This window comes from Triticum aestivum, chromosome 1A (genome assembly GCF_018294505.1).
Source record: "Triticum aestivum cultivar Chinese Spring chromosome 1A, IWGSC CS RefSeq v2.1, whole genome shotgun sequence".
Classification (NCBI taxonomy): Eukaryota; Viridiplantae; Streptophyta; class Magnoliopsida; order Poales; family Poaceae; genus Triticum; species Triticum aestivum.
The window spans coordinates 434,009,998-434,035,296 of NC_057794.1; the positions used below are offsets into that span (position 1 = coordinate 434,009,998).

Consider the following 25,299-nt stretch of genomic DNA (forward strand, 5'->3'; position numbering starts at 1 on the left):
GTGCTACTTTGGTCAACCTGTCAGTGATGACCCATATGGCATCATTCCCGTGTCGTGACCGAGGTAATCCGACAATAAAATCCATCCCTATTTCATCCCATTTCCACTCAGGTATTTTGTTAGGTTGCAGTAGTCCGGCTGGTCTCTGATGTTCAGCTTTTATGCGTTGACATGAGTCGCAACATGCAATGAAAGCGGCTATGTCCCTCTTCATACCGTGCCACCAAAATCTTTCCTGAATATCCTTATACATTTTGGTTCCTCCAGGGTGGATCGAATATGGAGTGGTGTGTGCTTCAGTTAAAACTTGCTGTTTAAGGTCTTCTATGTTTGGCACGCATAGCCTTTCTCCGTACCATAATATTCCTTCATTGTCTATGACGAATTCCGAGGCCTTGCCCATACTCAACTTCCTTTTAATTCCTTCAATGCTGGGGTGACCGGACTGAGCCTCTTTAATTTTCTCCACAAGGTGTGGTTGTATTTCCAAGTTTGATATGGTGCCTTCTGCTACCATTATCAAGTTGAGCTTGACAAATTCTTGATGGAATTCGGGCCTCAAGCTGTGCAGATAGTTCCCGTCGGAGCTGGGGTTCCGACTCAGGGCATCGGCCACTACGTTTGCTTTCCCTGGATGGTAATGGATACCAACATCGTAATCCTTTACCAATTCTAACCAGCGGCGTTGCCGTAAATTTAGTTCTGGCTGCGTAAAAATGTATTTGAGGCTTTTGTGATCCGTATATATCTCACATCGATTCCCAAGTAGAAAATGCCTCCATTCCTTGAGTGCATGAATAACTGCTGCCATTTCTAAATCATGAGTGGGATAATTTTCCTCGTGTTTGCGAAGTTGCCTTGAAGCGTAGGCGACAACCTTGCCTTCTTGCATCAACACGCATCCGAGACCCTTTCTGGATGCGTCACAAAATACTTCAAAATTCTTGTGTATATCGGGTACAATTAATACTGGTGCTGTTGTTAATTTCCGCTTTAGCTCTTGGAAACTTTTCTCGCAGGCTTCTGTCCATTCAAACTTCTTATCTTTCTTGAGTAACTGTGTCATAGGCTTGGATATGGTGGAAAATCCTTCAATAAATCTGCGGTAATACCCTGCCATTCCCAAGAAACTTCGTATGTCTGTTACGCTGGCTGGTGACTTCCAGTCAAGTACGGCCTTGACTTTCTCTGGGTCCACTGCTATACCGTCTTGAGTCAGCACGTGGCCTAGAAAACCTACTTGTCTTAGCCAAAATTCGCACTTGCTGAACTTGGCATACAATTGGTGTTTCCTTAGCTCTCCTAGTACAATCCTGAGATGTTCTGCGTGCTCTTCTGGTGTTTTGGAGTATACCAGAATATCGTCGATGAATACTACGACGAATTTGTCCATAAACTTCATAAATACTTTGTTCATGAGGTGAACAAAATATGCCGGGGCGTTAGTTAATCCAAATGGCATCACTGTGAACTCGTACAGTCCATATCTGGAGGTGAAGGCTGTTTTGGGGATATCTTCCGTTCGTACCTTCAATTGATGGTATCCTGACCTTAAGTCAATTTTTGAGAATACCTTGGCCTGAGCAAGTTGATCAAACAAATCGTTTATCCTTGGCATCGGGTATTTGTTTTTGACTGTGACCATGTTAAGTGCTCGATAGTCGATACACAATCTCAGCGTTCCATCCTTCTTCTTGGCAAATAAAATTGGTGATCCCCAAGGTGAGGAGCTGGCCCGAATGTATCCTTTATCCAGTAATTCCTTTATTTGCTTCTTCAATTCGATCAACTCGGATGGTGCCATTCTGTATGGTTTCTTGTATATGGGGGTGGTTCCTGGTGCTAGCTCAATGCGGAATTCTATTTCTCGATCTGGTGGCATGCCTGGCAGCTCTTCAGGGAATACATCTGGAAATTCACACACTACTGGAACCTTGTTTAGCTCAGAAACGTCCACCTTATTTAATCTCGGTTGCCGGGGTCTTTTTCCTTCCTTGGCTGATACTCTTATTGTCTTCCCTTGGTGGTGTGTGAGAATCACGGTCCTGTTGAAACAGTCGATAAAACCTTTATTGGTGGTTAGCCAATCCATCCCTAGGATGACATCCAGTCCTTTATTTTCCAATACAATAAGATTTGCGTAAAACTCCAATCCTTCAAACTCAATGACCACATTCTGACAGTAATTCTGAGAAACTTGCTGAATCCCGGGGGACTTGATTATTATGGATTTCTCCAAAGGAAGCATCGAAAAATTATTTTGCAAAGCAAAACTTTTCGAGATGAAAGAGTGAGAAGCTCCAGAATCAAACAAAACCATTGCAGGTATTGTGTTGACAGGAAACGTACCGAGTACGATATCCGGAGCATTTTGTGCCTCCTCTTTGGTTACGTGGTTCAGATGACCCTTCCTGTGGTTATTGTTGGGATTGAAATTGTTTCGTTTGGGCGCTGAATTATTGCCGCCGTTGTTCGGCTTTGGGGTTGAGTTCCTTGGCTTGGGGCACTGTTTGGCATAATGCCCTTCTTCTCCACAAGCGTAACAAGTAACGCCGGGGCGATAGGTGAATTCCTTGTCCCTTGCATGAAAATTCTTGATTGGGCGTGAGACATTGGATGAGAATTTGGGTGTCCCACCCTTTTTAAAATCTATCTTGCTTCGGTGATTGCGAGTGTGATTAGTCTGGTCCCTTTTTCGCTTGCGGATATCTTCCAGACTGCGTCTCTCATTTTCCAGAGTAATGGCCTTGTCCACCAGCGTTTTAAAATCAGGAAAAGTGTGCACGACCAGTTGGCATTTAAGTGCGGGCGCCAGACCGTCAAGGAATTTCTCCATCTTCTTGATTTCAGTCATACGCTCCTCATTGGCGTAGCGGGATAATAGGGTAAATTGACTGTTGTAATCTGACACTGTCATGTTCCTTTGTTTGAGGTCATCAAATTCTCTCTTCTTGATTTTCATAATACTCTTAGGAATATGTGCACCACGGAAACCTTCCTTGAAATCATCCCAGGTTATGTCATTTTCGTTGGGATGCATGTGCAGAAAATTCTCCCACCACGATGCGGCTGCTCCTGTGAGATAGTGTGGAGCATATAGTACTTTCTCGAGATCTGAACACTTTGCAATAATTAATTTCCTCTCCATATCTCGAAGCCAGTCCTCGGCTTCAAGAGGCTTGTCAGTGTGAGAAAATGTTTGAGGACGTGTCTTCTGTAGCTCAGATAACTTGGAATGTTGCTGATACTGTCCATGATGATTCCCCATGTTGATGACTTGGTTCATCATCTCGCGATGTTGTTGCTGACTCTGTTCATAAAGGCGGCACATTTGTGAAAGTGCCGATTCACTGCCTTGTTGGCTTGACTGTCCCTGAGTGAACTCATTGTTGGGTTGAGTATCATGAATTTCCTCTGGTGGAGTTGGCATGGAACGTGTCCAAGGACGAGACATTTTTCACTCTGGGAAAAGTATTTTTGTAAAACTCTTAAGAAAAGCGGAAAGAGTCGCAAAAAAATAAAACCATAAATGCATAAAGCTGGCAGATATTATTAAATACCCAAGCTTACTTAAGAAAAACAAATCGACTTGCGCACGGAGAAGGACTGCTCATTACATATCTTACACGCGGGCGGTAATTATACAGTACATCACTCAGGATATGCGTACATAATCCTGACATGTTATTAAGGCTAGTGCACTTCTCCAGATCCTACATGATGCGCAAACAGGCTATTTCTCACAGCCTATGCACATAACTTACAAAGTGGTACAATACACGGCAGCTAAGCGTACTTAGGCAGAGATGTTGACGATCTCCCTTGCCCTGCCGAGGGCGAGGCGTAGCGAGGTTGGGGACTCGACTTCCTCCTTGCTAATGGGCTCCATACGTGTAGTGTTGTGCAGAGCGGGCGGAGCGGTTGCCAGGGGCGGAGCAACACGTACAGGAGTGGGCGCGAAGGTTGGTGTAGTGCGCGCTGGAGTGGGTGCAATGACTTGGTTAAATTCTTCGGTAGAAGGCAGGCGACGAGTAGGCGTAAAAGATGCTGATGACGAGACAAAAGTCGGTGGCGGAGCGATGGGTAGGAGCTCCCTCCTGTTGGCAGCACAGCCATGGACTGAGTCCATGCGGGTAGCTACGAAGTCGTCCACCAGGTTGTCGAAGGCTGCCTCCAGGGCCCGGAGATACTCAATGAGCATCTGAAAAGCCTCGTCTCGTTCTCCTCTGGGGCAGGAGTATGCGTAGTGACAGGTGTAAGGCACATGGCACGGAAGATAACGGTAACGACGAGTCTTCATCACGGGAAGGACATCCCTGAGACGAGCTATCGCCTCGCGGGCTGCCATCTTCATAGCATGCCTCTCCGTAGGCATGGCTCTCCCCACGAACCGGAAGCGGCGTGACTCACCACGCCCTCCCCTGAACTGCACCGCGGCCTGGTGCATGGTCAGACTGTCGTTGACTCGGTGCTGGTAGAGTGTGAAGACTGGGCGCACGGATGGCCCCATCGCGACCTGAACGATGAAAGAAAGAAGCTTGATGAACCCATCGGGCACGTTGGCGAAGGTCTGAGACTCACAGCTGACGTCGGCCATCTACAAAAGTAGGCAAAATTCTGCAGGGTCAGATCATAAATTTATGCTGACTGACAGGAAATGACTACAATTGCAAAAGCATAAAATAGCCTTGTCATGCTAATAACTAATTAGCGATCGCACCTAGCGGCTTCCTACAGTCAGCCTGGCTCTGGTACCAAGCTTGTCACGACCGGTTTTCCAATAAAAATATTTATTGATAAACCAGTCTTTTGAGTCCAGTATGAGAGAAATCCTCCTCACTGGTAGACAATTTCTTGATACAATAAGCCAGTAGCATAAAATATATTACAGGATCGAACCACGGTTGCTCAACCAAATTATTACAAGCACGCCAATAATTATACATAATGGCGGACACGACACAGGGGTGTGGAGGCATGCTACTGACTCGAGGATAGGACGGTGGTGGAAAAACACAGCGGGGAGAGAAATACAAGACTCTACGTCTGTCATCTCATCGAGCGTCGAGGAGAGGCTCGATGAATTTATTTGGTAGCGGAAGCGGATATAATACAGTGGCCAAATCCAGGGTCGCACGAGACTGACTGGGACTCCTCTAAGTGTCGGACTCGCTATCGAACTCTTCATCCATGAGATCGCCTCCGTCAGCATCTGGCCAAATCAACAAGCCAGTGAGTACTTTGAAAGTACTCGCAAGACAGTTCGGACGTAAGATATAACAAATGCATGCATGGATGCGACATGATTAATTCATCAATGCACATTAAAATAAAATTAGCATAACGGGGTAAGAAAAGGGGAAACGGCGGTAGTCCGCCTGAAATCCCAACATAACACAAATGAAGACCGATCGGGTGTCTGAAACGACGCCTCGAAAGGTGAACAAATAAAAATAAGGAAAAATGATGCCACAGTCGGGCGTCTTAGTGACACCACATAAAGGGCTTTAAAAGAAATACCACAGTCGGACGTCTGAGCGACATCACAAAAAGGGCTTTAAAAGAAATGCCACAGTCGGACGTCTGAGCAACATCACAGAAAGGGCTTTAAAAGAAATGCCACAGTCGGACGTCTGAGCGACATCGCAGAAAGGGCTTTAAAAGTAATGCCACAGTCGGACGTCTGAGCGACATCGCAGAAAGGGCTTTAAAAGTAATGCCACAGTCGGACGTCTGAGCGACATCGCAGAAAGGGCTTTAAAAGTAATGCCACAGTCGGACGTCTGAGCGACATCGCAGAAAGGGCTTTAAATTCACCAGTAAACAATACTCATAATAAACATTCAATCCAATGAGAATAAACGGGTTAGTCCATCCACAGGGATAATCATTCAATCGGACTTAGCACTCATGCGATTCACCGGAGTCTCTGTCATCAAAGCTGACAATTGATTTGGATAAGATGGAATGAAACTTGACATGGAAGAGATGATTTGGAGGAATATATGACTCTGCAGAGTTTGTACAAATTTTTTCCCACAGTCAACGGATTTCCGTAGTCTCAAAGGACTAGTTCCGTTTATGGTATTTCGGGAGAAAACACAGCTAACCGGTACACACCCATCCTACCTCTCGATGCTAGGAATCACCCTAGTCATCGTCCAAGAAAAACTTTTGAGACGGGGAGATCACAATCTCGAATAGCATGGGATCAAATTTATATACGCGCGCTCTAAGGGGTGCCCCCCTCTCGGTCCCAACCGGAAACACCCATGCCCCCTGACCGGATGACTGGCTTTAATCCAGGGCCATGGAACCATCATCACGGCCTCTCCTCTTTGGTGTGTACCATGAAAGTGGTTTGCAACTTACTAAACCATATTCCTTGCGGAAAACGTGTGGTAGTACAAGGAAGGAAATGATAGGTACTGGACCGATATGGTTTGACACTAAAGTCACATAGTCTGGCGTAAGACTGGCATGCTACAACACTGCCATCGTACCCATCCTCATGCCAACACATGGCCATTCATATTCACATTCATCCACGTATGGATCATTGAACTCACTCACCTTATTATCACATAAAATAACGTTCATCGATATGCTTACCAACATGCCATGAAACTAACTAAATGCAAAACATGCCGAGACACTCATCATATCAAAAGTTCAAACATGCTTGCCTGGTTCAGAGTAGTCGGAGCCTAGCTCGGTGAAGTTCGCGGCTCCGTCACCTCCTTCGGTATCTACGGTTTAAAGAAAATATATGCGCTAACGTAAATACCAAGGAGAGCACAGAAGGTAAACCAAATATTTTTCAAATAAATCTGATAAAAAACTAGACAAAATTTTAAAGAGAACAGAAAAAGAATCAATCAAAAATACTTTTCTGATTAAAAGTTATAAGGGTTTTTGTCCAGGGACTTATCTGTAATGAAACAGAAGATTTCCAGGGCCTAGTTTATAAAAACAGAAAACGCTTCGGTAGCGACTACGCCAGCCCGAAGAGAAAACGCATTTGGCAGTAGGCGTTTTCAGATAACGCTTCGTTTAGAAAGAACAGAGAGGCTGACAGTGGGTCCCACATGTCATGTTTAAATTTTCAAATGGGAGGGACGAGGCTCGTCGGCGCCCGAGAGCTGCTGCGGTCGCCGGCGGCGATCCACGGCGAGGCATGGGGATCAGAGGTTACCAATGTGCTCACCGTGTCCTTCCGCAACGGTGGGTGGTGGTGTTGGTCGCCGGTGAGCACCACGTCAACGGCGGTCTCAACTCCGGCGGACGGTGGTTCGGGCGTGGATGGAGCTCGTCGGAGAGGGCTGCAAAGATTAAATTGAGGTGGGGGTTAGACTACTGGGTGCAAGAGAGGGCTACGGATGAGGTTTGGGCGCCGGAGGTGGCCTCACCGAAGTGAATCGAGCTGGAGGCCGAGGCGGATCGGGGCGGCTGGAGCTGGGGAAGGAGACCTCCTCGAGGTCCCCCTAGTGGCCTGGCGAGGCTTTGGTGAGGAGTGGTGATGCTGCGTGCACGAGGGTGAGCTCGGGGCCCTTTTTATAGGCGGCCCGAGGCGGTTGCCGTGAATGGAGATTTCCGGCGAGCGATTACGGTGGCGCAGTGCTCGGTCGGGGTGGTTAGGGAGTCGAGCGTCATCACGGAGGTTCAATGGGTCCGTTTTAGTGCTAAACTGGCCGGGGTTTGGGTGTTTGGGTCGAGCTCGACGGAACGGGGTGGCGCGGGCCCGTCGGCGGCAGAGAGCGCGCTCCGTGCATGCTGCGCCACGGCGACGGTGCCGCATGCGTGCGCTGGCACGGAGAAGGCCACGCGGAGCCACTAGAGGATTTGGGCGGTGCCGAACGGCGTTGCGCCGCCGTTCTCCTCCCTGTCGGCCGTTACGGGGAGCCGGCCGCCGCAAGACACGCCGGCGCAGGCGGGCCAGGGCGCCACCGACGCCAGGGTCGCGCCAAGTGCGCGTGTGAAGCTTCGGACAAGCAAGCGAGGCCGCGAGCAACGTGCCAAGTGCACTGTGGCCGCGTGACTGAAACTGTCGAAACTGAAAACTGAATTTAACTGAATTTCTGAAAGTGCAAGGAAAACAGTGCATGCAAGGTGTTCGACAGAATGATCCAGGCATGTAGGGATTTTTCCTTGAGCTGATTTTTGGTGGAGTGGCTTCTCATTGCTCAAATAGGCTGCCTGAATTTTGGTGGAATTTTTGGAGGAGTGTAGATATGAATTTCACCAAATTTGGCAAATCTGGTCCAAACTTGCAGAGACTGAATTTTGAAAATTTTGAAAAGAGGAGGAGTGGATCAAGATGGTTCTTGGTTATGGATGCTAAGGACAATCCAAGAGAATTGGTTTGAGGTCAAAACTCAAATGCAATAGGGCACTTGCTTTGAAAATCTCTCAGGCTCCAAATAATTTTCAGAATTGAATTGAGGGGGAAAATAATTAGAGAAAAATCCAAAACTTGTTTGGATTAGTTGGGACAGAGAACTTAGGTTGATCACAAGGTGTAGGGGAGGTTTTGGAGGGGTTTTACCACATGGGCAAAAATGCCAAGTCATGGTGGTTCCAAGATATGAAAATCCCAAATTTCATGGAGCTTCACTTTAAAAAAAAATCTCTCCTCAAAACCACAAAGTTTTTGATAAAAACCAAATAAAATTTTTGGAGTGTCACACCAACCGGTACTAATGTCCTACGCGCCCACGTAGCTGGCTCGTGCCACGTGGTTGCCCTTTAGCACCGGTTCGTGCTGAACCGGTACTAAAGGGGGGGGGGCTTTAGTGCCTACAATTTAGTGCCGGTTACCGAACCAGCACTAAAGGGCCTTACGAACCGGTGCTATTGCCCGGTTCTGCACTAGTGTGTCCCATAAGGCCCATATCTTTGCCGGGGATACCCGAAACTCCTTCCGGTGACCCGATAAGTACCCGGTACCTCCGAACCACTTTCGGTGTCCGAATACCATCGTCCTTTATATCGATCTTTACCTCCAGACCATTTGGAGACTCCTCGTCATGTCCGTGATCTCATCCGGGACTCCGAACAACATCCGGTCACCAAATCATATAACTCATATAACACTATATCGTCAACGAACGTTAAGCGTGCGGACCCTACGGGTTCGAGAACTATGTAGACATGACCGAGACACTTCTCCAGTCAATAATCAATAGCGGAACATGGATGCCCATGTTGGCTCCTACATATTCTACGATGATCTTTATCGGTCGAACCGTTATGACAACATATGTAATTCCCTTTGTCCATCGGTATGTTACTTGCCCGAGATTCGATCGTCGGTATCTTCATACCTAGTTCAATCTCGTTACCGGCAAGTATCTTTACTTGTTCCATAATACATCATCCTGTAACTAACTCCTTAGTCACTTTGCTTGCAAGCTTATGATGTGTATTATCGAGAGGGTCGAGAGATACCTCTCCGATATTCGGAGTGACAAATCCTAATCTCGATCTATGCCAACTAAAAAAACACCTTCGGAGATACATGTAGAGCATTTTTATGATCACCACCAGTTACGTTGTGATGTTTGATAGCACACAAGGCATTCCTCTGGTATCCGGGAGTTGCATAATCTCATAGTTGAAGGAATATGTATTTGACATGAAAAAAGCAATAACAATAAACTAAACGATCAATATGCTAAGCTAACGGATGGGTCTTGTCCATCACATTATTCTCCTAATGATGTGATCCCATTATCAAATGACAGCACATGTCTATGGTTAGGAAACCTTAACCATATTTGATCAACGAGCTAGTCTAGTAGAGTTTTACTAGGGACACGGTATTTGTTTATGTATTTACACATGTGTTTTAGTTTCCAATCAATATAATTCTAGCATGAATAATAAACCTTTATCATGAACAAGGAAATATAAAATAACAAGTTTATTATTGCCTCTAGGGCATATTTCCTTCAATAAATTCACCCAAAGACACACATGTGATTTTTCAATAAACTTTGGTGCACTGGAGCATGTACTTGTAGTTCAAATTTGAATTATGCGCATTAAATGCCTAGAAACTCAATTAATGCATAAAAATGCCAAATGAACCCGGAATAATTCCAAATTTTAACACGACACTCATGTAGTTCCATGTTCATTGTAGATGAATGTTATAGCAATTCAAACACCATCCTTTCCCTCCGTAACATCATTTTGTCTTTCAAAACATAATAAAAAAATCAGGTATACCACAAACAATTTACTAGCAAGAATCGTGTGGGATGTGATATAAAATATCTTGGCGCATCGTCTTGTCTGGCTTACGTAGGAAGCTTCGTCATCTACAGTCCACCGCTTGCGCTTGACCACTTGCGCGCCAGTTTCTTGCGGCACCGAGCGAAATTTTTCTGCCACCGCGGAAATATTTATCTCCCCGCCCCCTCCCTCTCATCAAAAGCCATATTTCCACTGTTCCTCCTTGCTTTCCAAGTTCAAACCTTCACTGCTGCTTTTACTGGCATCTTTGCCTCCTCGCCGGCGACCCTTCTTCTTGCAGTGCTGCCTCCTCACGGGCGACCCTTCTTCTTGTAGCGCCGCCTCCTTGCCGGCAACCCTTCTTCTTGCAGCGCCGCCTCCTCGCCACCGACCCTTCTTCTTGCTGTGCGGCCTCCTCGCCGACGACCCTTCTTCTTGCTGCACGACCTCATCGATATGGTCAGGTAATCCACACCCCACCCACACCATCCTCCTCCTTCCCCGTCCCACATGCCCCGACTGATGGCACGACACCTTCCATCGAAATCACTGGCCCGTCCTCCAATTAAGCGCCTTCCACAGCCATTTTGCACGCAGTATAACATGGAGCTCAATAGCATATGGCAGCAGAGAAGCAAATCACGCTCGCACGCGCGGATGAGGTCGCTATGGCTGCCATGCGTGCCGACTGCCAGATCTTGGAGGAGCACCTCGTCTTCGAGGCAACCGTCGACACCACCATGCGGTTGTCTACTTTAAAGTACAGCTCGTGCTGTTTTCTTGAGGCCACCGCCAGTGCCTTCTAGTGGTTTGCCCTCTGTAATGTTAATATGCAATCTGATATTCTGAAATGTAATGTTCAGTTAATAGTTTGGTCCAACAATTGCTACATTTCATATTACTGTTCTCAAGCATTCTTTGTTTCGTTAACTTTCTTATCTTCTAATACATATTTCTATTCTGCAATGTCGTGCTCAGTTAAATGTTTTGGTTCATTTGGTCTACTGTCCATTTAACTATTTGGTTCAATTCAGCAATTTGATTTTCATTTGCTGTGGGTAATTTTTTTATTGTTATGCATGTGAGAAATAAATTGAATTTGTCTATGCTCAATACGTATTTTACTGATAGTATGGCAACTCTCAGTTAACCTGATCAGGATCTTCCTTATATGGGTTGCAAGGAAACAATGGGAGACACTGCAGTTTACCATCGAGGTTTGCTCATGCATGGTCCTTTCGCTAATAGCACATTATTGTGCAGTTGCAGGAATCATTCTAATATTTAGGTTTCTTACAATTTGGTCTTGCACATGTAGGTCCTGCTGTCAAAGGCTTAGACCCACTATTCGACCCATTTTGCATATGGGGAAATGAGATGTCCATGAATATTAGTCAAGTCAAGAAACTCAGAAAGATTTTTAGGATGAAGAAACTTGCGACGAATAATAGCAAGATCTTTGTTTGCACAATGAAGAAGACATCAGTCAACTATAGGATGACACTAACTCTTTTACCTTGTTTTTACCCCTTGCGCCATTTCAAAATTTATAAAAGCGAGTATGCATATCTTTGTTTTCAGTACTTTTCAAATCAGTTCACCAATGATTACCTCTCAAACCACCTGCATGGTCAAGAGGGGAGGAAGATATTCATTCAACACCCACGATACAATATTGAAGTCTTCATGAAGAGGACGAAGGTTGGGCAGGCAATTATCCATAGCCACTGGCCTAAAGTTGCAAGGACATTCAACATCACTGATGGCTCAATATTTGCCTTCCGCTTCTGCAGTTTCCCAGATGAGATTCATTTGTCTATTTACCGTGTATGATGCTACTTTCCAAAGGTTTTCGATGTTGCATGTGAAACTTGGTGCTGTTGTGTAATGCCATAGCTAGGTATATCCCTCTTTAGTGTAACCGAGTGCTGAAGCTATCTGATGTAATTCGATTATGAAATCCTGGTTGCCGTTATACAGATATGAAATATCTGGTGTTTTTATAAGAAATGTCAATTTGATTACTACATGGATTATCAATAATAGGGTAATTACCCTGCTTATTGGGGGTTTTTCTATTGCAGACGGTTACTTAGACAACACCATGGGCGATGAACTCAAACAACCCACACGGCTTCTAGAAAGTAATCGTGTTGGATCAACTAACAATCACACACGGCTTTCGGCAGGGAACTATTTGCGTTAGGCCACCTTGTACAAACATTTCCACACAAAAAACTGTGTGTGATATACATACGAATGGAAATGTTTTTTTGGGATTCAACATGTGGGATGTACATACGAATGGAAACGATTGGGTTTCGATGCCTCGCCCGATCACACACGAGCTCATTTTCCCCCCGCCTGTGTGGCCGGAGGGCCTATCCCTGATAGTTTCTGGGTCGTGTGGGAAGGACCCCCCTATCGCACACACTCACTAGGCGAAGGTTTAAAACTCCATCGCGGAAAGGGGGTAAAAACCGTTTGTATAGCACGTCTCTGCACCAGTGCATAGACATGTGTTGTCACTTGATAACATGATCGCATCATTAGGAGAATGATGTGATGGACAAGACCCATCCATTAGCTTAGCATATGATCGTTCAGTTTATTGCTATTGCTTTCTTATTGTCGAATACATATTCCTTCAATTATGAGATCATGCAACTCTCGGATACCGAAGGAATACCTTGTGTGCTATCAAATGTCACAACGTAACTGGGTGATTATAAAGATGCTCTACAAGTATCTCCGAAGGTGTTTATTGAGTTGGCATAGATCGAGATTAGGATTTGTCACTCTGTGTATCGGAGAGGTATCTCCGGGCCCTCTCGGTAATACACATCACGAGAAGCTTGCAAGCAAAATGACTAAGGAGTTAGTTACGAGATGATGTATTACGGAACGAGTAATGAGACTTATCGGTAACGGGATTGAACTAGGTATGAAGATACCGACGATCGAATCTCAGGCAAGTAACACACTGATAGACAAAGGGAATTATGTACTCCCTCCGTCCGCGAATAAGTGTACATCTAGCTTTTATTCTAAGTCAAACTTTTAAAATTTTGACCAACTTTATAGAAAATAGTAGTAACATATATAACAACAAACTGATATATTATCAAAGTACACTTCAAAACGAATCTAGTGATTCTAATTTAGTGCCATAAATGCTTTTACTTTTTCCCTAGAAAGGTGGTCAAAGTTTTAAAACTTTGACTTAAGACAAAAGCTAGATGTACACTTATTCGCGGACGGAGGAAGTATGTTGGCATAAGGTTCGACCAATAAAGATCTTCGTAGAATATATAGGAACCAATATGGGCATCCGGGTTCCGCTATTGATTATTCACCGGAGAGGTGTCTCGATCATGTCCACATAGTTCTCAAACCCGTAGGGTCCGCACGCTTAACGTTCGTTGACGATAGTGTTATATGAGTTATGTGATTTGGTGACCGAATATTGTTCGAAGTCCCAGATGAGATCACGGACATGACGAGGAGCTTCGGAATGGTCCGGAAGTAAATATTGATATATAGGACGATGCTATTTGGACACCGGAAAGGTTTCGGGTTGTACCGGGTAACCATCGGATCACCGGAAGGGGTTCCAGGAGGCCCCGTGAGGTCTATGGGCCTAATGGGCCAAGGGGAGGCACACACCAGCTCACAAGGGGGCTGGGGCGCCCTCTCCCTGGCCGTCGGCGCTAGGGGAAGGAAAGGGGAGGGTTGGCCCCGCTTACCTTTCCCTCCTCATGAGAGAAAGAAAAGGGGGGGGGGAGGGGGCGCCACCTCCCATGCCTTCCTCCCGTGCGCCAATAAGAAAGGGGGGGGGGGAGGGGGCGGCCAGGGCAGAAGCCCAAGGGGGATTTGGCCTCCCTTGGGGCGCCTCCTTGCCGCCTCTCCCCCACCTATATATATGAGGGAGGGGGCGCCACACAAGGCCACGACAATCTCTTAGCCGTGTGCGGCGCCCCTCTTCACAATTTTGTCCCTCGGTCATATTTTCGGAGTGCTTAGGTGAAGCACAGTTTTTTGTTTTCCATGCAATGTTTCCCAACATATCATGTATGCTACAACACTGCAGAAAAATGAGCCTCCCCACAATAGGTCTACGACCTTCGCACACACACTTCCACGACGTCGTCCGAGGGAGGAAGGCCGAACCACTCGTCCAAATCACTTTGGAGGTCATCTTTGGAAAAGAAGACAACTTCTAGGCTGAGAAGCTTTGTTTTGGCGAGTTTTCAAAACTTCGTTAAATTCCAGCAGCCGAATTACGTTGAGAAAAGGACAGAAATCACAACTTTTAGAACTACTCTCTCCGTAAAAAAAATATAAAAGCGTTTCGCTCACTAAGTTAAAATTTGTTGTGCCCTTGAGTAGAATCCAACGACATCTGTGCGGCAAGGCATGGCTGGGCAGGTGCGTGCCCCCGTTGAATTTTCGAAATTTGACTGGACGTGTAGTTTTTCGTTGTTCCCAAAACACAGAATGAACGACATCAAAATCATTGCTGCGCACGCTTCCTACAAATCAATTGCATGAGAATTTTTTCTGGAACTACTCCCTCCGTTCCAAAATATAGCGCGTCCTCGGTTTCCGTGCTTCAACTTTGACCATTAATTTAATCAACAAGACCGACTGCGGCGGGCGAAAAAATTATACCAATGAATTCGTATTCAAAAAAAGTTTTTAATTATATAATTTCTGATCCCGCCGCAGTCGGTCTCGTGGGTTAAATTTATGGTCAAAGTTGAACCTCGAAAAGCGTGGGCGCGCTATATTTTGGAACGGAGGGAGTAACTCTTAGTACGATTTTCCTGTCAAAAGGCTCCAAACCAAATGAGTCCAATGTACTGCATTAGTGTTCAGAAAAAAAATGTACTTCATTAAAATGGAATGGAAGGCAACCTAACCGTGGTTCAGCTACTAGTCAAAGCAGCGTCGGCTCCCATGAAATGAAATGACACCGGGGAAAACCCCGCGGCCCCGCCATGCGGCTTGCGGCGGTGCTCTACTCCGTCCCGCCCCCCATCCTATCCAACCAAATCCGGGACAAACTCTGCTCCACCACCTCCCACTCCCCAGTCCCCACCCCGCCTCGCTCTCTGCTCCGCTGTCCACGCGCGCGCGCGCACTCCCATCCCTGTCGCTCTCCATGTTAGCCACCGCCACCACCGCCTGCTTCCTCTTGCCGCGCCCGGCCGCCGCCAGCCGGGGCCTACCCTTGCACTCCCTCCTCCTCTCACGCCGTCGCCCCCGCCCCCGCTGCGCCGTCGACGCCAGCAGCGCTGCCGCTTCCGGCGGCGGCGGCGCTGCCAAGGAGCCGCCCAGGACGCTGTTCCCCGGCGGGTTCAAGCGCCCGGAGATCCAGGTCCCGGCGCTCGTCCTCCGCCTTGGAGTCGACGAGGCGCTCGGCTCCGGTGACGCGGTAGCCGCCGCCGTGGCGCGGGGCGTGGGGATCGTCGTGCTCGAGGCCGGGGAGGAGGGCGGCGGGCGCGCGTACGAGGCCGCGCGCGCGCTCAAGGCGGCGATAGGGGACCGCGCCTACCTGCTGATCGCGGAGCGAGTCGACGTCGCCTCCGCGGTAGGGGCGAGCGGCGTCGTGCTAGCCGACGATGGTTGGTGACTGAATTCTCCCCAGCTCCTGCTGCATGCTGTATGTAGCTGCTTGCTTACATTTGGCGGATGACCTTCGCTCCAACTTACATGTTGCGCCATTTCAGTTCTAGTTTTTCATTTTGTACCCGATTATTATTACCGCCGATTGCACTGCAACATATTGTACGATTTTCTTAAGCACTTGTTATCTCATTTTTGATGCAGGTATTCCTGCTATTGTTGCAAGGAGTATGATGATGAAATCAAACTCTGACTCCATATATCTCCCGCTTGTCGCTAGAACTATACGGTCCTCGGACTCTGCCAGAAGCGCTACTAGTTCTGAGGGGGCTGATTTCCTTATCGTAAATACCGGGACAGGTGACTTCTCGAGTGTTTTGAATGGTGCTGGTGCTCAGCATGTCAAGATTCCAGTTTTCTTCACTTTAAATGATTTGCAAAGCGAAGGGTCTTATTCTGATACCACATCCAAGCTGTTCGAGTCTGGTGCATCTGGAATTGTTTTGTCTTTGGCTGGCATCCAACATCTTACTGACAATATCATAGAAAGGGATTTTTTGAAAGTGGAGAGCACCGATAGAGTGTCAAAAGTCACCTACTCTTCTGCTAGCGCGTTGGAAGAAACAAACAATGTAATGGTCCTAACTCGTGAGAAGACAAAAGTTGCTGGATTTACAAAACTGGATGAAAAAGTGATGCAGCTAATAGCGACGGAAAAGCCTATTCTCAGTGAAGCTGTTGATGTTATCCGCAAGGCAGCACCAATGGTGATCATCTAATGTTACACATTTGGTAGTTGAAGATCCCTGGAATGAACTCAGTATACTTCATGTTTTCGTCTCTAGAATATGCTTCACTTGAATATAATTTTTGATACATTGTCACAGATGGAAGAGGCTGAACTTCTGGTTGATGCTGCTTCTCGCCTGAGTGAGCCATTTTTGTTGGTTATTGTGGTAATTTTGTGTTTACATTACATATTGGTTATGACATCATCCATATGTGTTAGAATTTGGTTATTACTATGCATTTTCCATAAAGCAGAAATCAACATTTTTTTTCCACCAAGGGATATTGATATTTTGTGTAGTGTTTTACAGCCACCGAAAGTTCTGACCATGTTGAATCAACAATTACCACTTAGCATTTAGTGCTGTTTTTTTTTTCTTGTCTTGCTAAATATGGTCATAACTTCAAATTCGTGTCCTCTTTTCTATTTGTGCTTTCTTTCTTTCCTCAGTATAATAGAAGAAATAGTATTTCCACTATGCTCGCTCCGATGGTAACGAAACCCACTCCTCGGTACTGAAAAATCTGTCCATTAACATCCTCATTCAACAAGTCACTTCCTTGATGGTTAGGCATTTGCATAAGCCTACATAAGTCTCAGTAGATTTCTAATGCTGGTATCACAATAACATAATCAGATTGTAATCTAATTAGAGTGGTGAGCACATGTCCTTTTCTACAGTTGTGTAGCTAACCTGCTGGTGTGTTCTGTTGTCCTGCAAAACCATTTTCTTTGAACTGAAAAGCGAGCATACCTTCTTATTCCAGTAGGAGTACATTTTTTTTTGCCGTGGTTTCTCAGTAATGTTCAACTCATTCATGTTTTCTGACATGCTGGCTTTTCTATTAATTTTATAAACCACTTATCCGGTTTCCTGCAATGTATATCAGGGTGAATTTAACTCGGGAAAATCAACCTTTATAAATGCTCTACTTGGAAGGAAGTATCTTCAGGAAGGAGTTGTACCCACGACAAATGAGATCACACTGCTCTCATATTCAGAGGTTGATTCCGAAAGCATGGAGCGATGTGAGCGGCACCCGGATGGTCAATTCACATGCTATTTATCGGCTCCAATTTTAAAAGAGGTAAATATATAATTGAAGTGCAATCATGTTGGTACTCCTTGATTATCTCATAGGAGTGCGCTACGCAATTTTGTTCTTAAATGCTAGTACCTTTTTTCTCCGGTGCATCTAATCAAAGATGCTAGCCTTTTGTCCAATACTGTGTTGGCTGAATAAACTAAGCTACATTGGGATGGGGGAATAGTGGATATCTAAACCCTACTGGAATGCTCGACGATATATTAGTTCTGAGGAAGCATTTTGCAAGTAAGGAATAAGGATGGATTATCAGGAACACAGCTTTTTATCCTACAACATGCTGTAGTTCTCACAAAAACACAGCCTGTGCTATAGTTGTATCGAATTGGCTGCAGGTTAGCATTTGTTACATCTTAAGAAAGGTGCCAAAAGCAATTGCACCCTGTTCCACCTTATTTTCTCTTAGTGTACTAGGTTGCATGGCTGCTAGTTGCAAAGCCAAATTAGCAGTGCATTTTCCTTGTTTTATGATTCCATGTCCTTGTTCGTGATGTCTTTGTGTACTATTGAACAGATGAACCTAGTTGATACACCTGGAACAAATGTCATTCTCCAGAGGCAGCAGCGACTCACTGAAGAATATGTGCCACGAGCTGACTTGATACTCTTTGTACTGTCATCAGATAGACCATTGACTGAGAGTGAGGTAAGGGTTATAATTTATTATGCCAATTGGTTATACACTTTATAGTAACTAGGTGATTTCCCCGAGCGTTGCTGCGGGAGCTTAAAGATTAATTTTGGACACATTCTATATGAATGAAATGACCTAAATCGAAAGCTATTACTTTTGAAAGTAATTATATGTGAACAAAGGGTATGCATGTACGTTGGACTATTGGAGATGGAACAATTAAATTGGCGTATGCATGTCCTACAAAATAGTTCTAGTGGATGATGACGTGGCATATTTGATGATGTGGAGGGCTGCATGTTGAGAGAATTAGACTTAGTGGGGATCAACTATTTATGTATTATGGATTGCTGTTAGTGAAGAGAGGATGACATGCTGCAGTGAAAGTAACTGAATCAAATAGTACACTAATATATTCAGCAGATTGATAATCTGTGAAGCACATACTAGTTACGCAATCACATGGTGGTCTGCATGAGTTTTTGGATTAAAGTATATATGTAACTTCCACTCCAGCTGCTTGTGACTCACATGCATTGTATGGTTTTTATGGGTCACTTGGTTTGATGTTTGCCACACCCCACTTTCTTAGGTAGTTGTTAGTTCATCATCAGCGAGTTATTTGCTCGGCTTTTGGACTAGCTATTCCATACTTGTTCTGGTCATTTTCTTCGCCAGCCCTCCTGAAGCTTATTTTGGCAAAGTTTTTCCATGAACCAAACAGGCCGGAGCTGTCTCAGCTTTTGACATTGGATTAGCTTAGTTAATTCCCTATTAGTGATTCTCTTAATCTATTTGTTATTGTATGTGCTATCAAAATTTTAGGTATTTTTAATCTATTTTAGTGACAAATGTACCTGTATTTAGAATGCTCTAGTACACACCTGGGACATTTTTGTAATACAATTAATCTAGTCTTTGATCAGTTCATCTGTGTTGTACTTGGCATACACAACTCCCTTTTTTTTAATGTATGAACATAATTCCAAATTCCTTGTTTGGTATTGGTACACTTATAGAAGAAACTCTGGAGGTTTTTGTTAAAAAGGGCAACCTGGTGCATGTAGCTCCCGCTTGCGCAGGGTCCAGGGAAGGGTCCGACCACTTTGGGACCCTGCGCAAGCGGGAGCTACATGCACCAGGTTTCCCTTTTTAATTAAATATACAAAGTAGCCAATACCAACTGACCCAAATATAATATCTACAAAACAAATTTAGTATGTTAGTTCTGGCCTTTGCAGAGTACTGCAGTGATTCTGCTCTGATGCATACTAGGTAAATTATAAAGTTGTTCCTGCAACTGCCAACGCAACGATTCTGTTCACCTCAAACTGATTGCACCACATATCTACTAACCAAACTTCTATCCCCACGATTACGAAAATGAATTGGACAGTCCATGCCACTGGAGCTGCTGGACCTAGGGTTAGAAAAGCTCATCTTATTCTAGAATTCTGATTTATCATTTGAAGGATGTTATGGTATTTTTTCTGGAAATTTCTACTGAGGTTTCCAGACCAGCGCATGCATCTCCTAGCTTCGATCTGACCAGCATTGTCTGTTTTCTTAAAAATATTCTCTTGTACTCTCTAATAGAGCCAAAATCTTTGTTTGGAACTTCTAGGTCGGATTTCTCCAGTATGTCCAGCAGTGGAAGAAGAAAGTTGTATTTGTTCTAAACAAATTGGACCTCTATCGGAACAGTGATGAGGTTTGATACTTATATGTTCAGTGTTCCAGATCTCAGCATGATAGTCTTCCATATTTGCCATTTTGCTGATCTTGTGGGTTTGCTTCTCACTCCAATTGTAGCTTGAAGAGGCCACTGCCTTTATCAAGGAAAACGCAAGGAAATTACTCAACACTGAGGATGTAACACTGTTTCCTGTATCTTCACGCTCTGCTCTGGAAGTCAAACTTTCATATTCAAAGAACAATGATAGGGAGCACCACGGGGAAGTTTTGTTAAGTGATCCTAGATGGAGAAGCAGCAAGTTTTATGATCTTGAGCATTACCTACTGAGCTTTTTAGATGGTTCAACAGATAATGGAAAGGAAAGGGTCCGACTGAAACTTGAAACACCAATTGGTATTGCAGATCGTTTGCTAACTTCATGTCAAAGACTTGTGAAACTAGAATATGAAAAGGCTATTGATGACTTGACATCCATCAGGGATCTTGTTTCTGGTGCAAACAGCTATGCTTTGAAAATTGAGGCTGATAGCAATTCCTGGCAGAAGCAGATTTCATCTCTTGTAGGTGTTTCAAATATGATTTCTTTTGTTTTATCCATATATTTTCAAGTTCTGTTTGTGATATATCACTTTGGAAAACAAAGGCGTACTTTTCTTCGTTTTCTTGGTTTGGTGCAAAATATTGGCATACAAATTTGACGATGTTTTCCTACCTTTCACTTATCTATTTCCCCCTCTCCATGGCACACATACCTTGTACTTCCCCTTAGTAGGCCCTGTGAGCGCGTGCTTGTGGAGTTGTGGCAGGGTGCGTGCGCGCGTGTGTGTTGTGTGTGTGTGTGTGTGTGTGTGTGTGTGTGGCGCACGTGTGTGGATCTATGTTGTATTTGGTTTTTCTTTGAAAAGGCAATTAGGAGGGGTAGTTAGTCATTAACCATGCCATTGCTTTCGACCTTAGTATGCTTGTGTGGTCGATATGCCCTAAATGTATTGTGATATTTATATTCCTGTTGCTTACCTAGAATTGCCATTTGGTGAGAGCTAACATTTTCCCCCTGCTGATTGGGAATGTGCTTCTATTTTCTTTTCTTCATGCAGATTGAGAGAGCAAAAAGTCGAGCTATAACGCTCATGGAATCTACACTTCAGTTGTCAAACATTGACCTTATTTTTACATACATGCTCACAGGAGAAAAAGGGCCTTCCGCCAAAGCCACATCGTTTGTTCAAAATGATATTCTGAGTCCTGCCCTTGACGATGCAGCTGTACGTTTGGCAACTACATTTATCATGTTCAATAAATGAAGTTTTATTTTTTTACAGTTTGGTATTTCCCCAGATTTGGTATTATGAGGCTCATGCCTGAATTTTCCCAACTTTGATGCAAACAACTGGTATAGCACAAAATTTGCTGGCTATTGCTTCCCAGCCAACTACACCATACTGACAGTAACATATTAGGTGAACATTCCAAATTAGAGTAACCATCGGGCAGCTGGGACTCGAACTCAGAGCTAACCATAAGAATTAGCCAAGTTGAACAGGTGAAAACTGGCCTTCAGTACTTTGTTACCTCCAGCAACATTATCTGTGCTAAGAGGATCATTGTCTAGGCTATCTGCAGACCACCCACTTCCATCTATTATTTCTGTATTTCTTGTAGAGTTTTGCAGTTCATTGAATGTGGGTGCAGGCATGACCACCTAATATGTTGAAGCTTCTCAAATGAGTGGATTTCATTTAGTGTTACAATATCTCAGCGTTTTGCAAACATACTAAGCCTCATAATAGCATGCCTACCTAATCCGTCGAAGCTTTTCAAATGTGTTGATTTCATTTAGTGTTACAATATTGCAGCGTTTTGTTAAATGTACTATTAAGCCTCATAATAAGGCTGCAATAGTTTGTTCAACATAATTCTTGCTTTTCATCCACATACTTCTATTATTTGCTTCACCATGCTTATGATTCATGTTATGAAAATAAATATTTCTTTTATTTTTGTGTAGGATTTATTGAGTGAATATTCAAAATGGTTGAGTTCTAGCAATACCCGTGAAGCAAATTTATATCTGGAGTGTTTCCATGAAAGATGGAATTCATTGGTTAGTCAGGAAGAAAGTGTCTCATCAGATCGAACTGAGCTTGTTAATGAAGGAGAGAAACTCAGCATAAAAGCACTGGATGGCTTCAGTGCTACTGCTGCTGCTAAGGTTTTTGAAGAAGAAATTCGTGAAGTGGTATGTCTACTAAAATTTATAGTTTTTCCCTTTCTTGGCACACACTTTATTTTCATTCGATAAACATTATGGTAAGTTTATCTAAACAAATCGTTTTAATAAAAAAGAAAAGAAAATGTGACTTCCACTCCCTCAAATTTCAGCAAAGATTTTTTATGCTAATTAATACGTATTTAAAAATGAAAACTGCCGGAACATGCTACTAGTGTCTGTTACTTTGTTTATCTATTTTCTTAGCAAGATAGAGGGAAGATTTGTTTTAATCATTTAATGCACATTCTGTATAGTTGGTTATCAAATCTTCTGTTCCTAGGAATGCATGTCAGTAAAACATTTGTGCGATTTTTCCTGAGCATAAGCATCATGGTTGTGCCTTTCTGGACAATTAGCAATTTACACTTTGAAGAAATTAGACCGGCCTTTGAAGAATCCTGTATGACCCACCTTTGATGGTTTGCTGGATTATGTGAGTGCATACCTTTTCAGAGTATTTGGAATGATCAGATGTGGTTCAGTGTTTAAGATGCATAAAAAATAGTCAAGAGTATAATGCACCTGACCACCTCCCTCTCACTAAATCATGCACGTGGAATTTTATTTAAGTTGGCAACCCAGTCTGTTTTGAGGAAGATATGAGGGGAGATTACTAAATTATCACGCTTCATTTTGAGAAGGGTGGGAGAGTGCTTTGAGTGTGTTGCAAATTAATGCCAAAAATAAAAATAAAATGAGAGTAGTTTCTACAAAAAACATTTACACTTGTATTTTGCAACAATTCCTAACAAAAATATTTTACTTTAGCAGAGGGAGTACAATCCGCATTTAAGGCACAATCCATGTTTAAGGTTTTAAATGCTAGGTTCGACTGAATACTATGTAGCTTTAAACCACATAGTTTGAATGCCACGTGACATATGTGGTAAGCAATCCAAATAATAATAAAAACACATAGTTTGGAAAGACTTCAAAGTTCAAAATGCTTGTTCGTTTGGTTATGAGTTTAATCTTCAGCATGTCTACGTTAGAGGCTGTGTCTCTGGTTTTGTTATACTTTTATTTTCATGTCTGTTTATCATTCTGAGTTCTGCTATTGTGTCGTGAAGGCTACGGGAACTTTTGGAGGGCTTGGGGTTGCTGGATTGTCAGCCTCTCTTTTGACTTCTGTTCTAACAACTACACTCGAAGATCTACTTGCTCTTGCTCTTTGCTCAGCTGGCGGGTAATTTTTGATTTATAAATATAAACCACTCTTTTACAAGTTATGTTTGGAATGCACGCGATGGGCTGATACTTAACGAAGTATATGTATATTAATCTGCTGTGCATTTGCCCCCTTTTAAGGTTTCTCGCAATATCGAATTTCCCTGGTCGACGGAAGCTTGCGGTAGAGAAGGTCAGCAAGGCTGCCGATGAACTATCTCGTAAAGTTGATGAAGCTATTCAGAAGGATATATCTAGGAGTGCTAGTCAGCTAGTCCAGTTCGTAGACACTGCCAGCAAACCGTACCAGGAAGCATGCCAGCGAAAAATTGACTGGCTGCAGGGTGTTCAGGGTGAGTTGTCCGCCGTTGAGCGTAAGCTCCAAACTCTGAAAATCGACATCCAAAATCTGCACGGATCATGACAACACTTGCCTTTGTTGACGTTTTCTTCATTCGTTTGGACGTCCACACCGCTCATCAAATTTTGTTTGGTCCTGTACCGTGATGATGCCGGTGTAGAGCAGTTCCTGTATGATGATAGGTATGTCTGTAATATATATGTATGCTGTACCTCCTTCCAACCAAATACATGAATCACGTTTTGAGGTAGTTGCCCCTAGGGCCGGCACAGAAAGCTTTGAAACTGTAAGGGACCTACATCAGTATATATGGTAGTTGTTGGAAATCAATGTGTTAATATTGATTGCTGGTTCATACATTAATTCTGAATTCTTCCCGACTTCAGGCCTCAAAATTATCGGATATGTTGCTTCTTAATACTTTGAACTTGTTTCATCTTAGATAGTACTTCCCCCGTCCCAAAATAAGTGTCTCAAGCTTAGTACAACTTTGTACTAGAGCTAGTACAAAGTTGAGACACTTATTTTGGGACGGAGGGAGTAGCTTCTTGCCTGCTAGTGGAAGCATTTTGATTGGTATACCACTTGTTAGATAATAACGAGAAATAAACGAGACAAAGAGACACGGATTTTTACGTGGAAACCCTTGCGGGAGAAAACCACGGACGCACAAAGGCGCAATCACTATAAGGAGGAGTATTACAAGCACGAGATGACAGGCTGTCTGAGGTGCGACTACATGGGGTATATATGAGGGGCAACACATAGAAGTCCTTGTAGGACAAGTAAACGAGTTGTACTCGTACGCGTCGGTACCAACGCAAAAGGCCCACACCGTATGTACTACGTCTAGTCCAATACGGTACTAGAATTTGGATCACAATTTAACAATCTCCACCTTGAGCCAAATTCCCTCCAGTAGTCGAAGAAAGTGAATAACTTCATCCAAATCAGCTTAAACACCTTGTGCATCAAAGTCCATAGGACTAGTGAGAAATACCAACTAAGCCTGAGCAAAGCTCAAACTTATTGGTCGGAACTGGCTTTGTCATCATATCAGCAGGATTATCATGAGTACTTATCTTGCATACCTTCAAATCGCCTTCAGCAACAACATCTCGAATATAATGATATCTGACATCAATGTGCTTTGTCTCTCATGATACATTGGATTCTTTGTAAGATATATAGCACTTTGACTGTCACTAAATACGGTAGGGCAAGATGAATCTCCACAAAGCTCAGTGTACAAACCTCTCAACCAGATAGCTTCTTTGCATGCCTCAGAAATAGCCATATACTCGGCATCAGTAGTGGAACAAGCCACAATAGACTGCAAAGTTGCTCTCCAACTCACAGCACAACCACCAATGGTGAAAACATAACCTGTGAGTGATCTTCTCTTATCC

General features: G+C 44.0%; 1 protein-coding gene across 3 annotated transcripts; it reads left to right on the forward strand.

Annotated features, from left to right (window-relative positions):
* Window positions 1-15,287: 15,287 nt before the first annotated feature.
* LOC123054345 (probable transmembrane GTPase FZO-like, chloroplastic) lies at window positions 15,288-24,310 on the forward strand. Of its 3 annotated transcripts, none has more exons than XR_006426134.1 (11): window positions 15,288-15,863; window positions 16,069-16,631; window positions 16,752-16,820; window positions 17,545-17,742; window positions 18,275-18,406; window positions 20,019-20,105; window positions 20,207-20,650; window positions 21,188-21,355; window positions 21,429-21,483; window positions 21,551-21,633; window positions 22,099-22,203. XR_006426134.1 is itself a non-coding variant. In XM_044478104.1 (11 exons), exons 1-11 carry the CDS (start codon window positions 15,401-15,403, stop codon window positions 23,951-23,953), a joined length of 2,754 nt encoding a protein of 917 aa, XP_044334039.1. In that variant the 5' UTR covers window positions 15,290-15,400; the 3' UTR covers window positions 23,954-24,310. The 3 variants fall into 3 exon arrangements, 1 of the variants encoding a protein (XP_044334039.1); XM_044478104.1 differs by lacking the exons at window positions 21,429-21,483; window positions 21,551-21,633 and adding exons at window positions 23,433-23,548; window positions 23,671-24,310 and having other exon boundaries at window positions 15,290-15,863; window positions 22,099-22,329; XR_006426131.1 differs by having other exon boundaries at window positions 21,429-21,633.
* The last annotated feature ends 989 nt before the right edge of the window (window positions 24,311-25,299 follow it).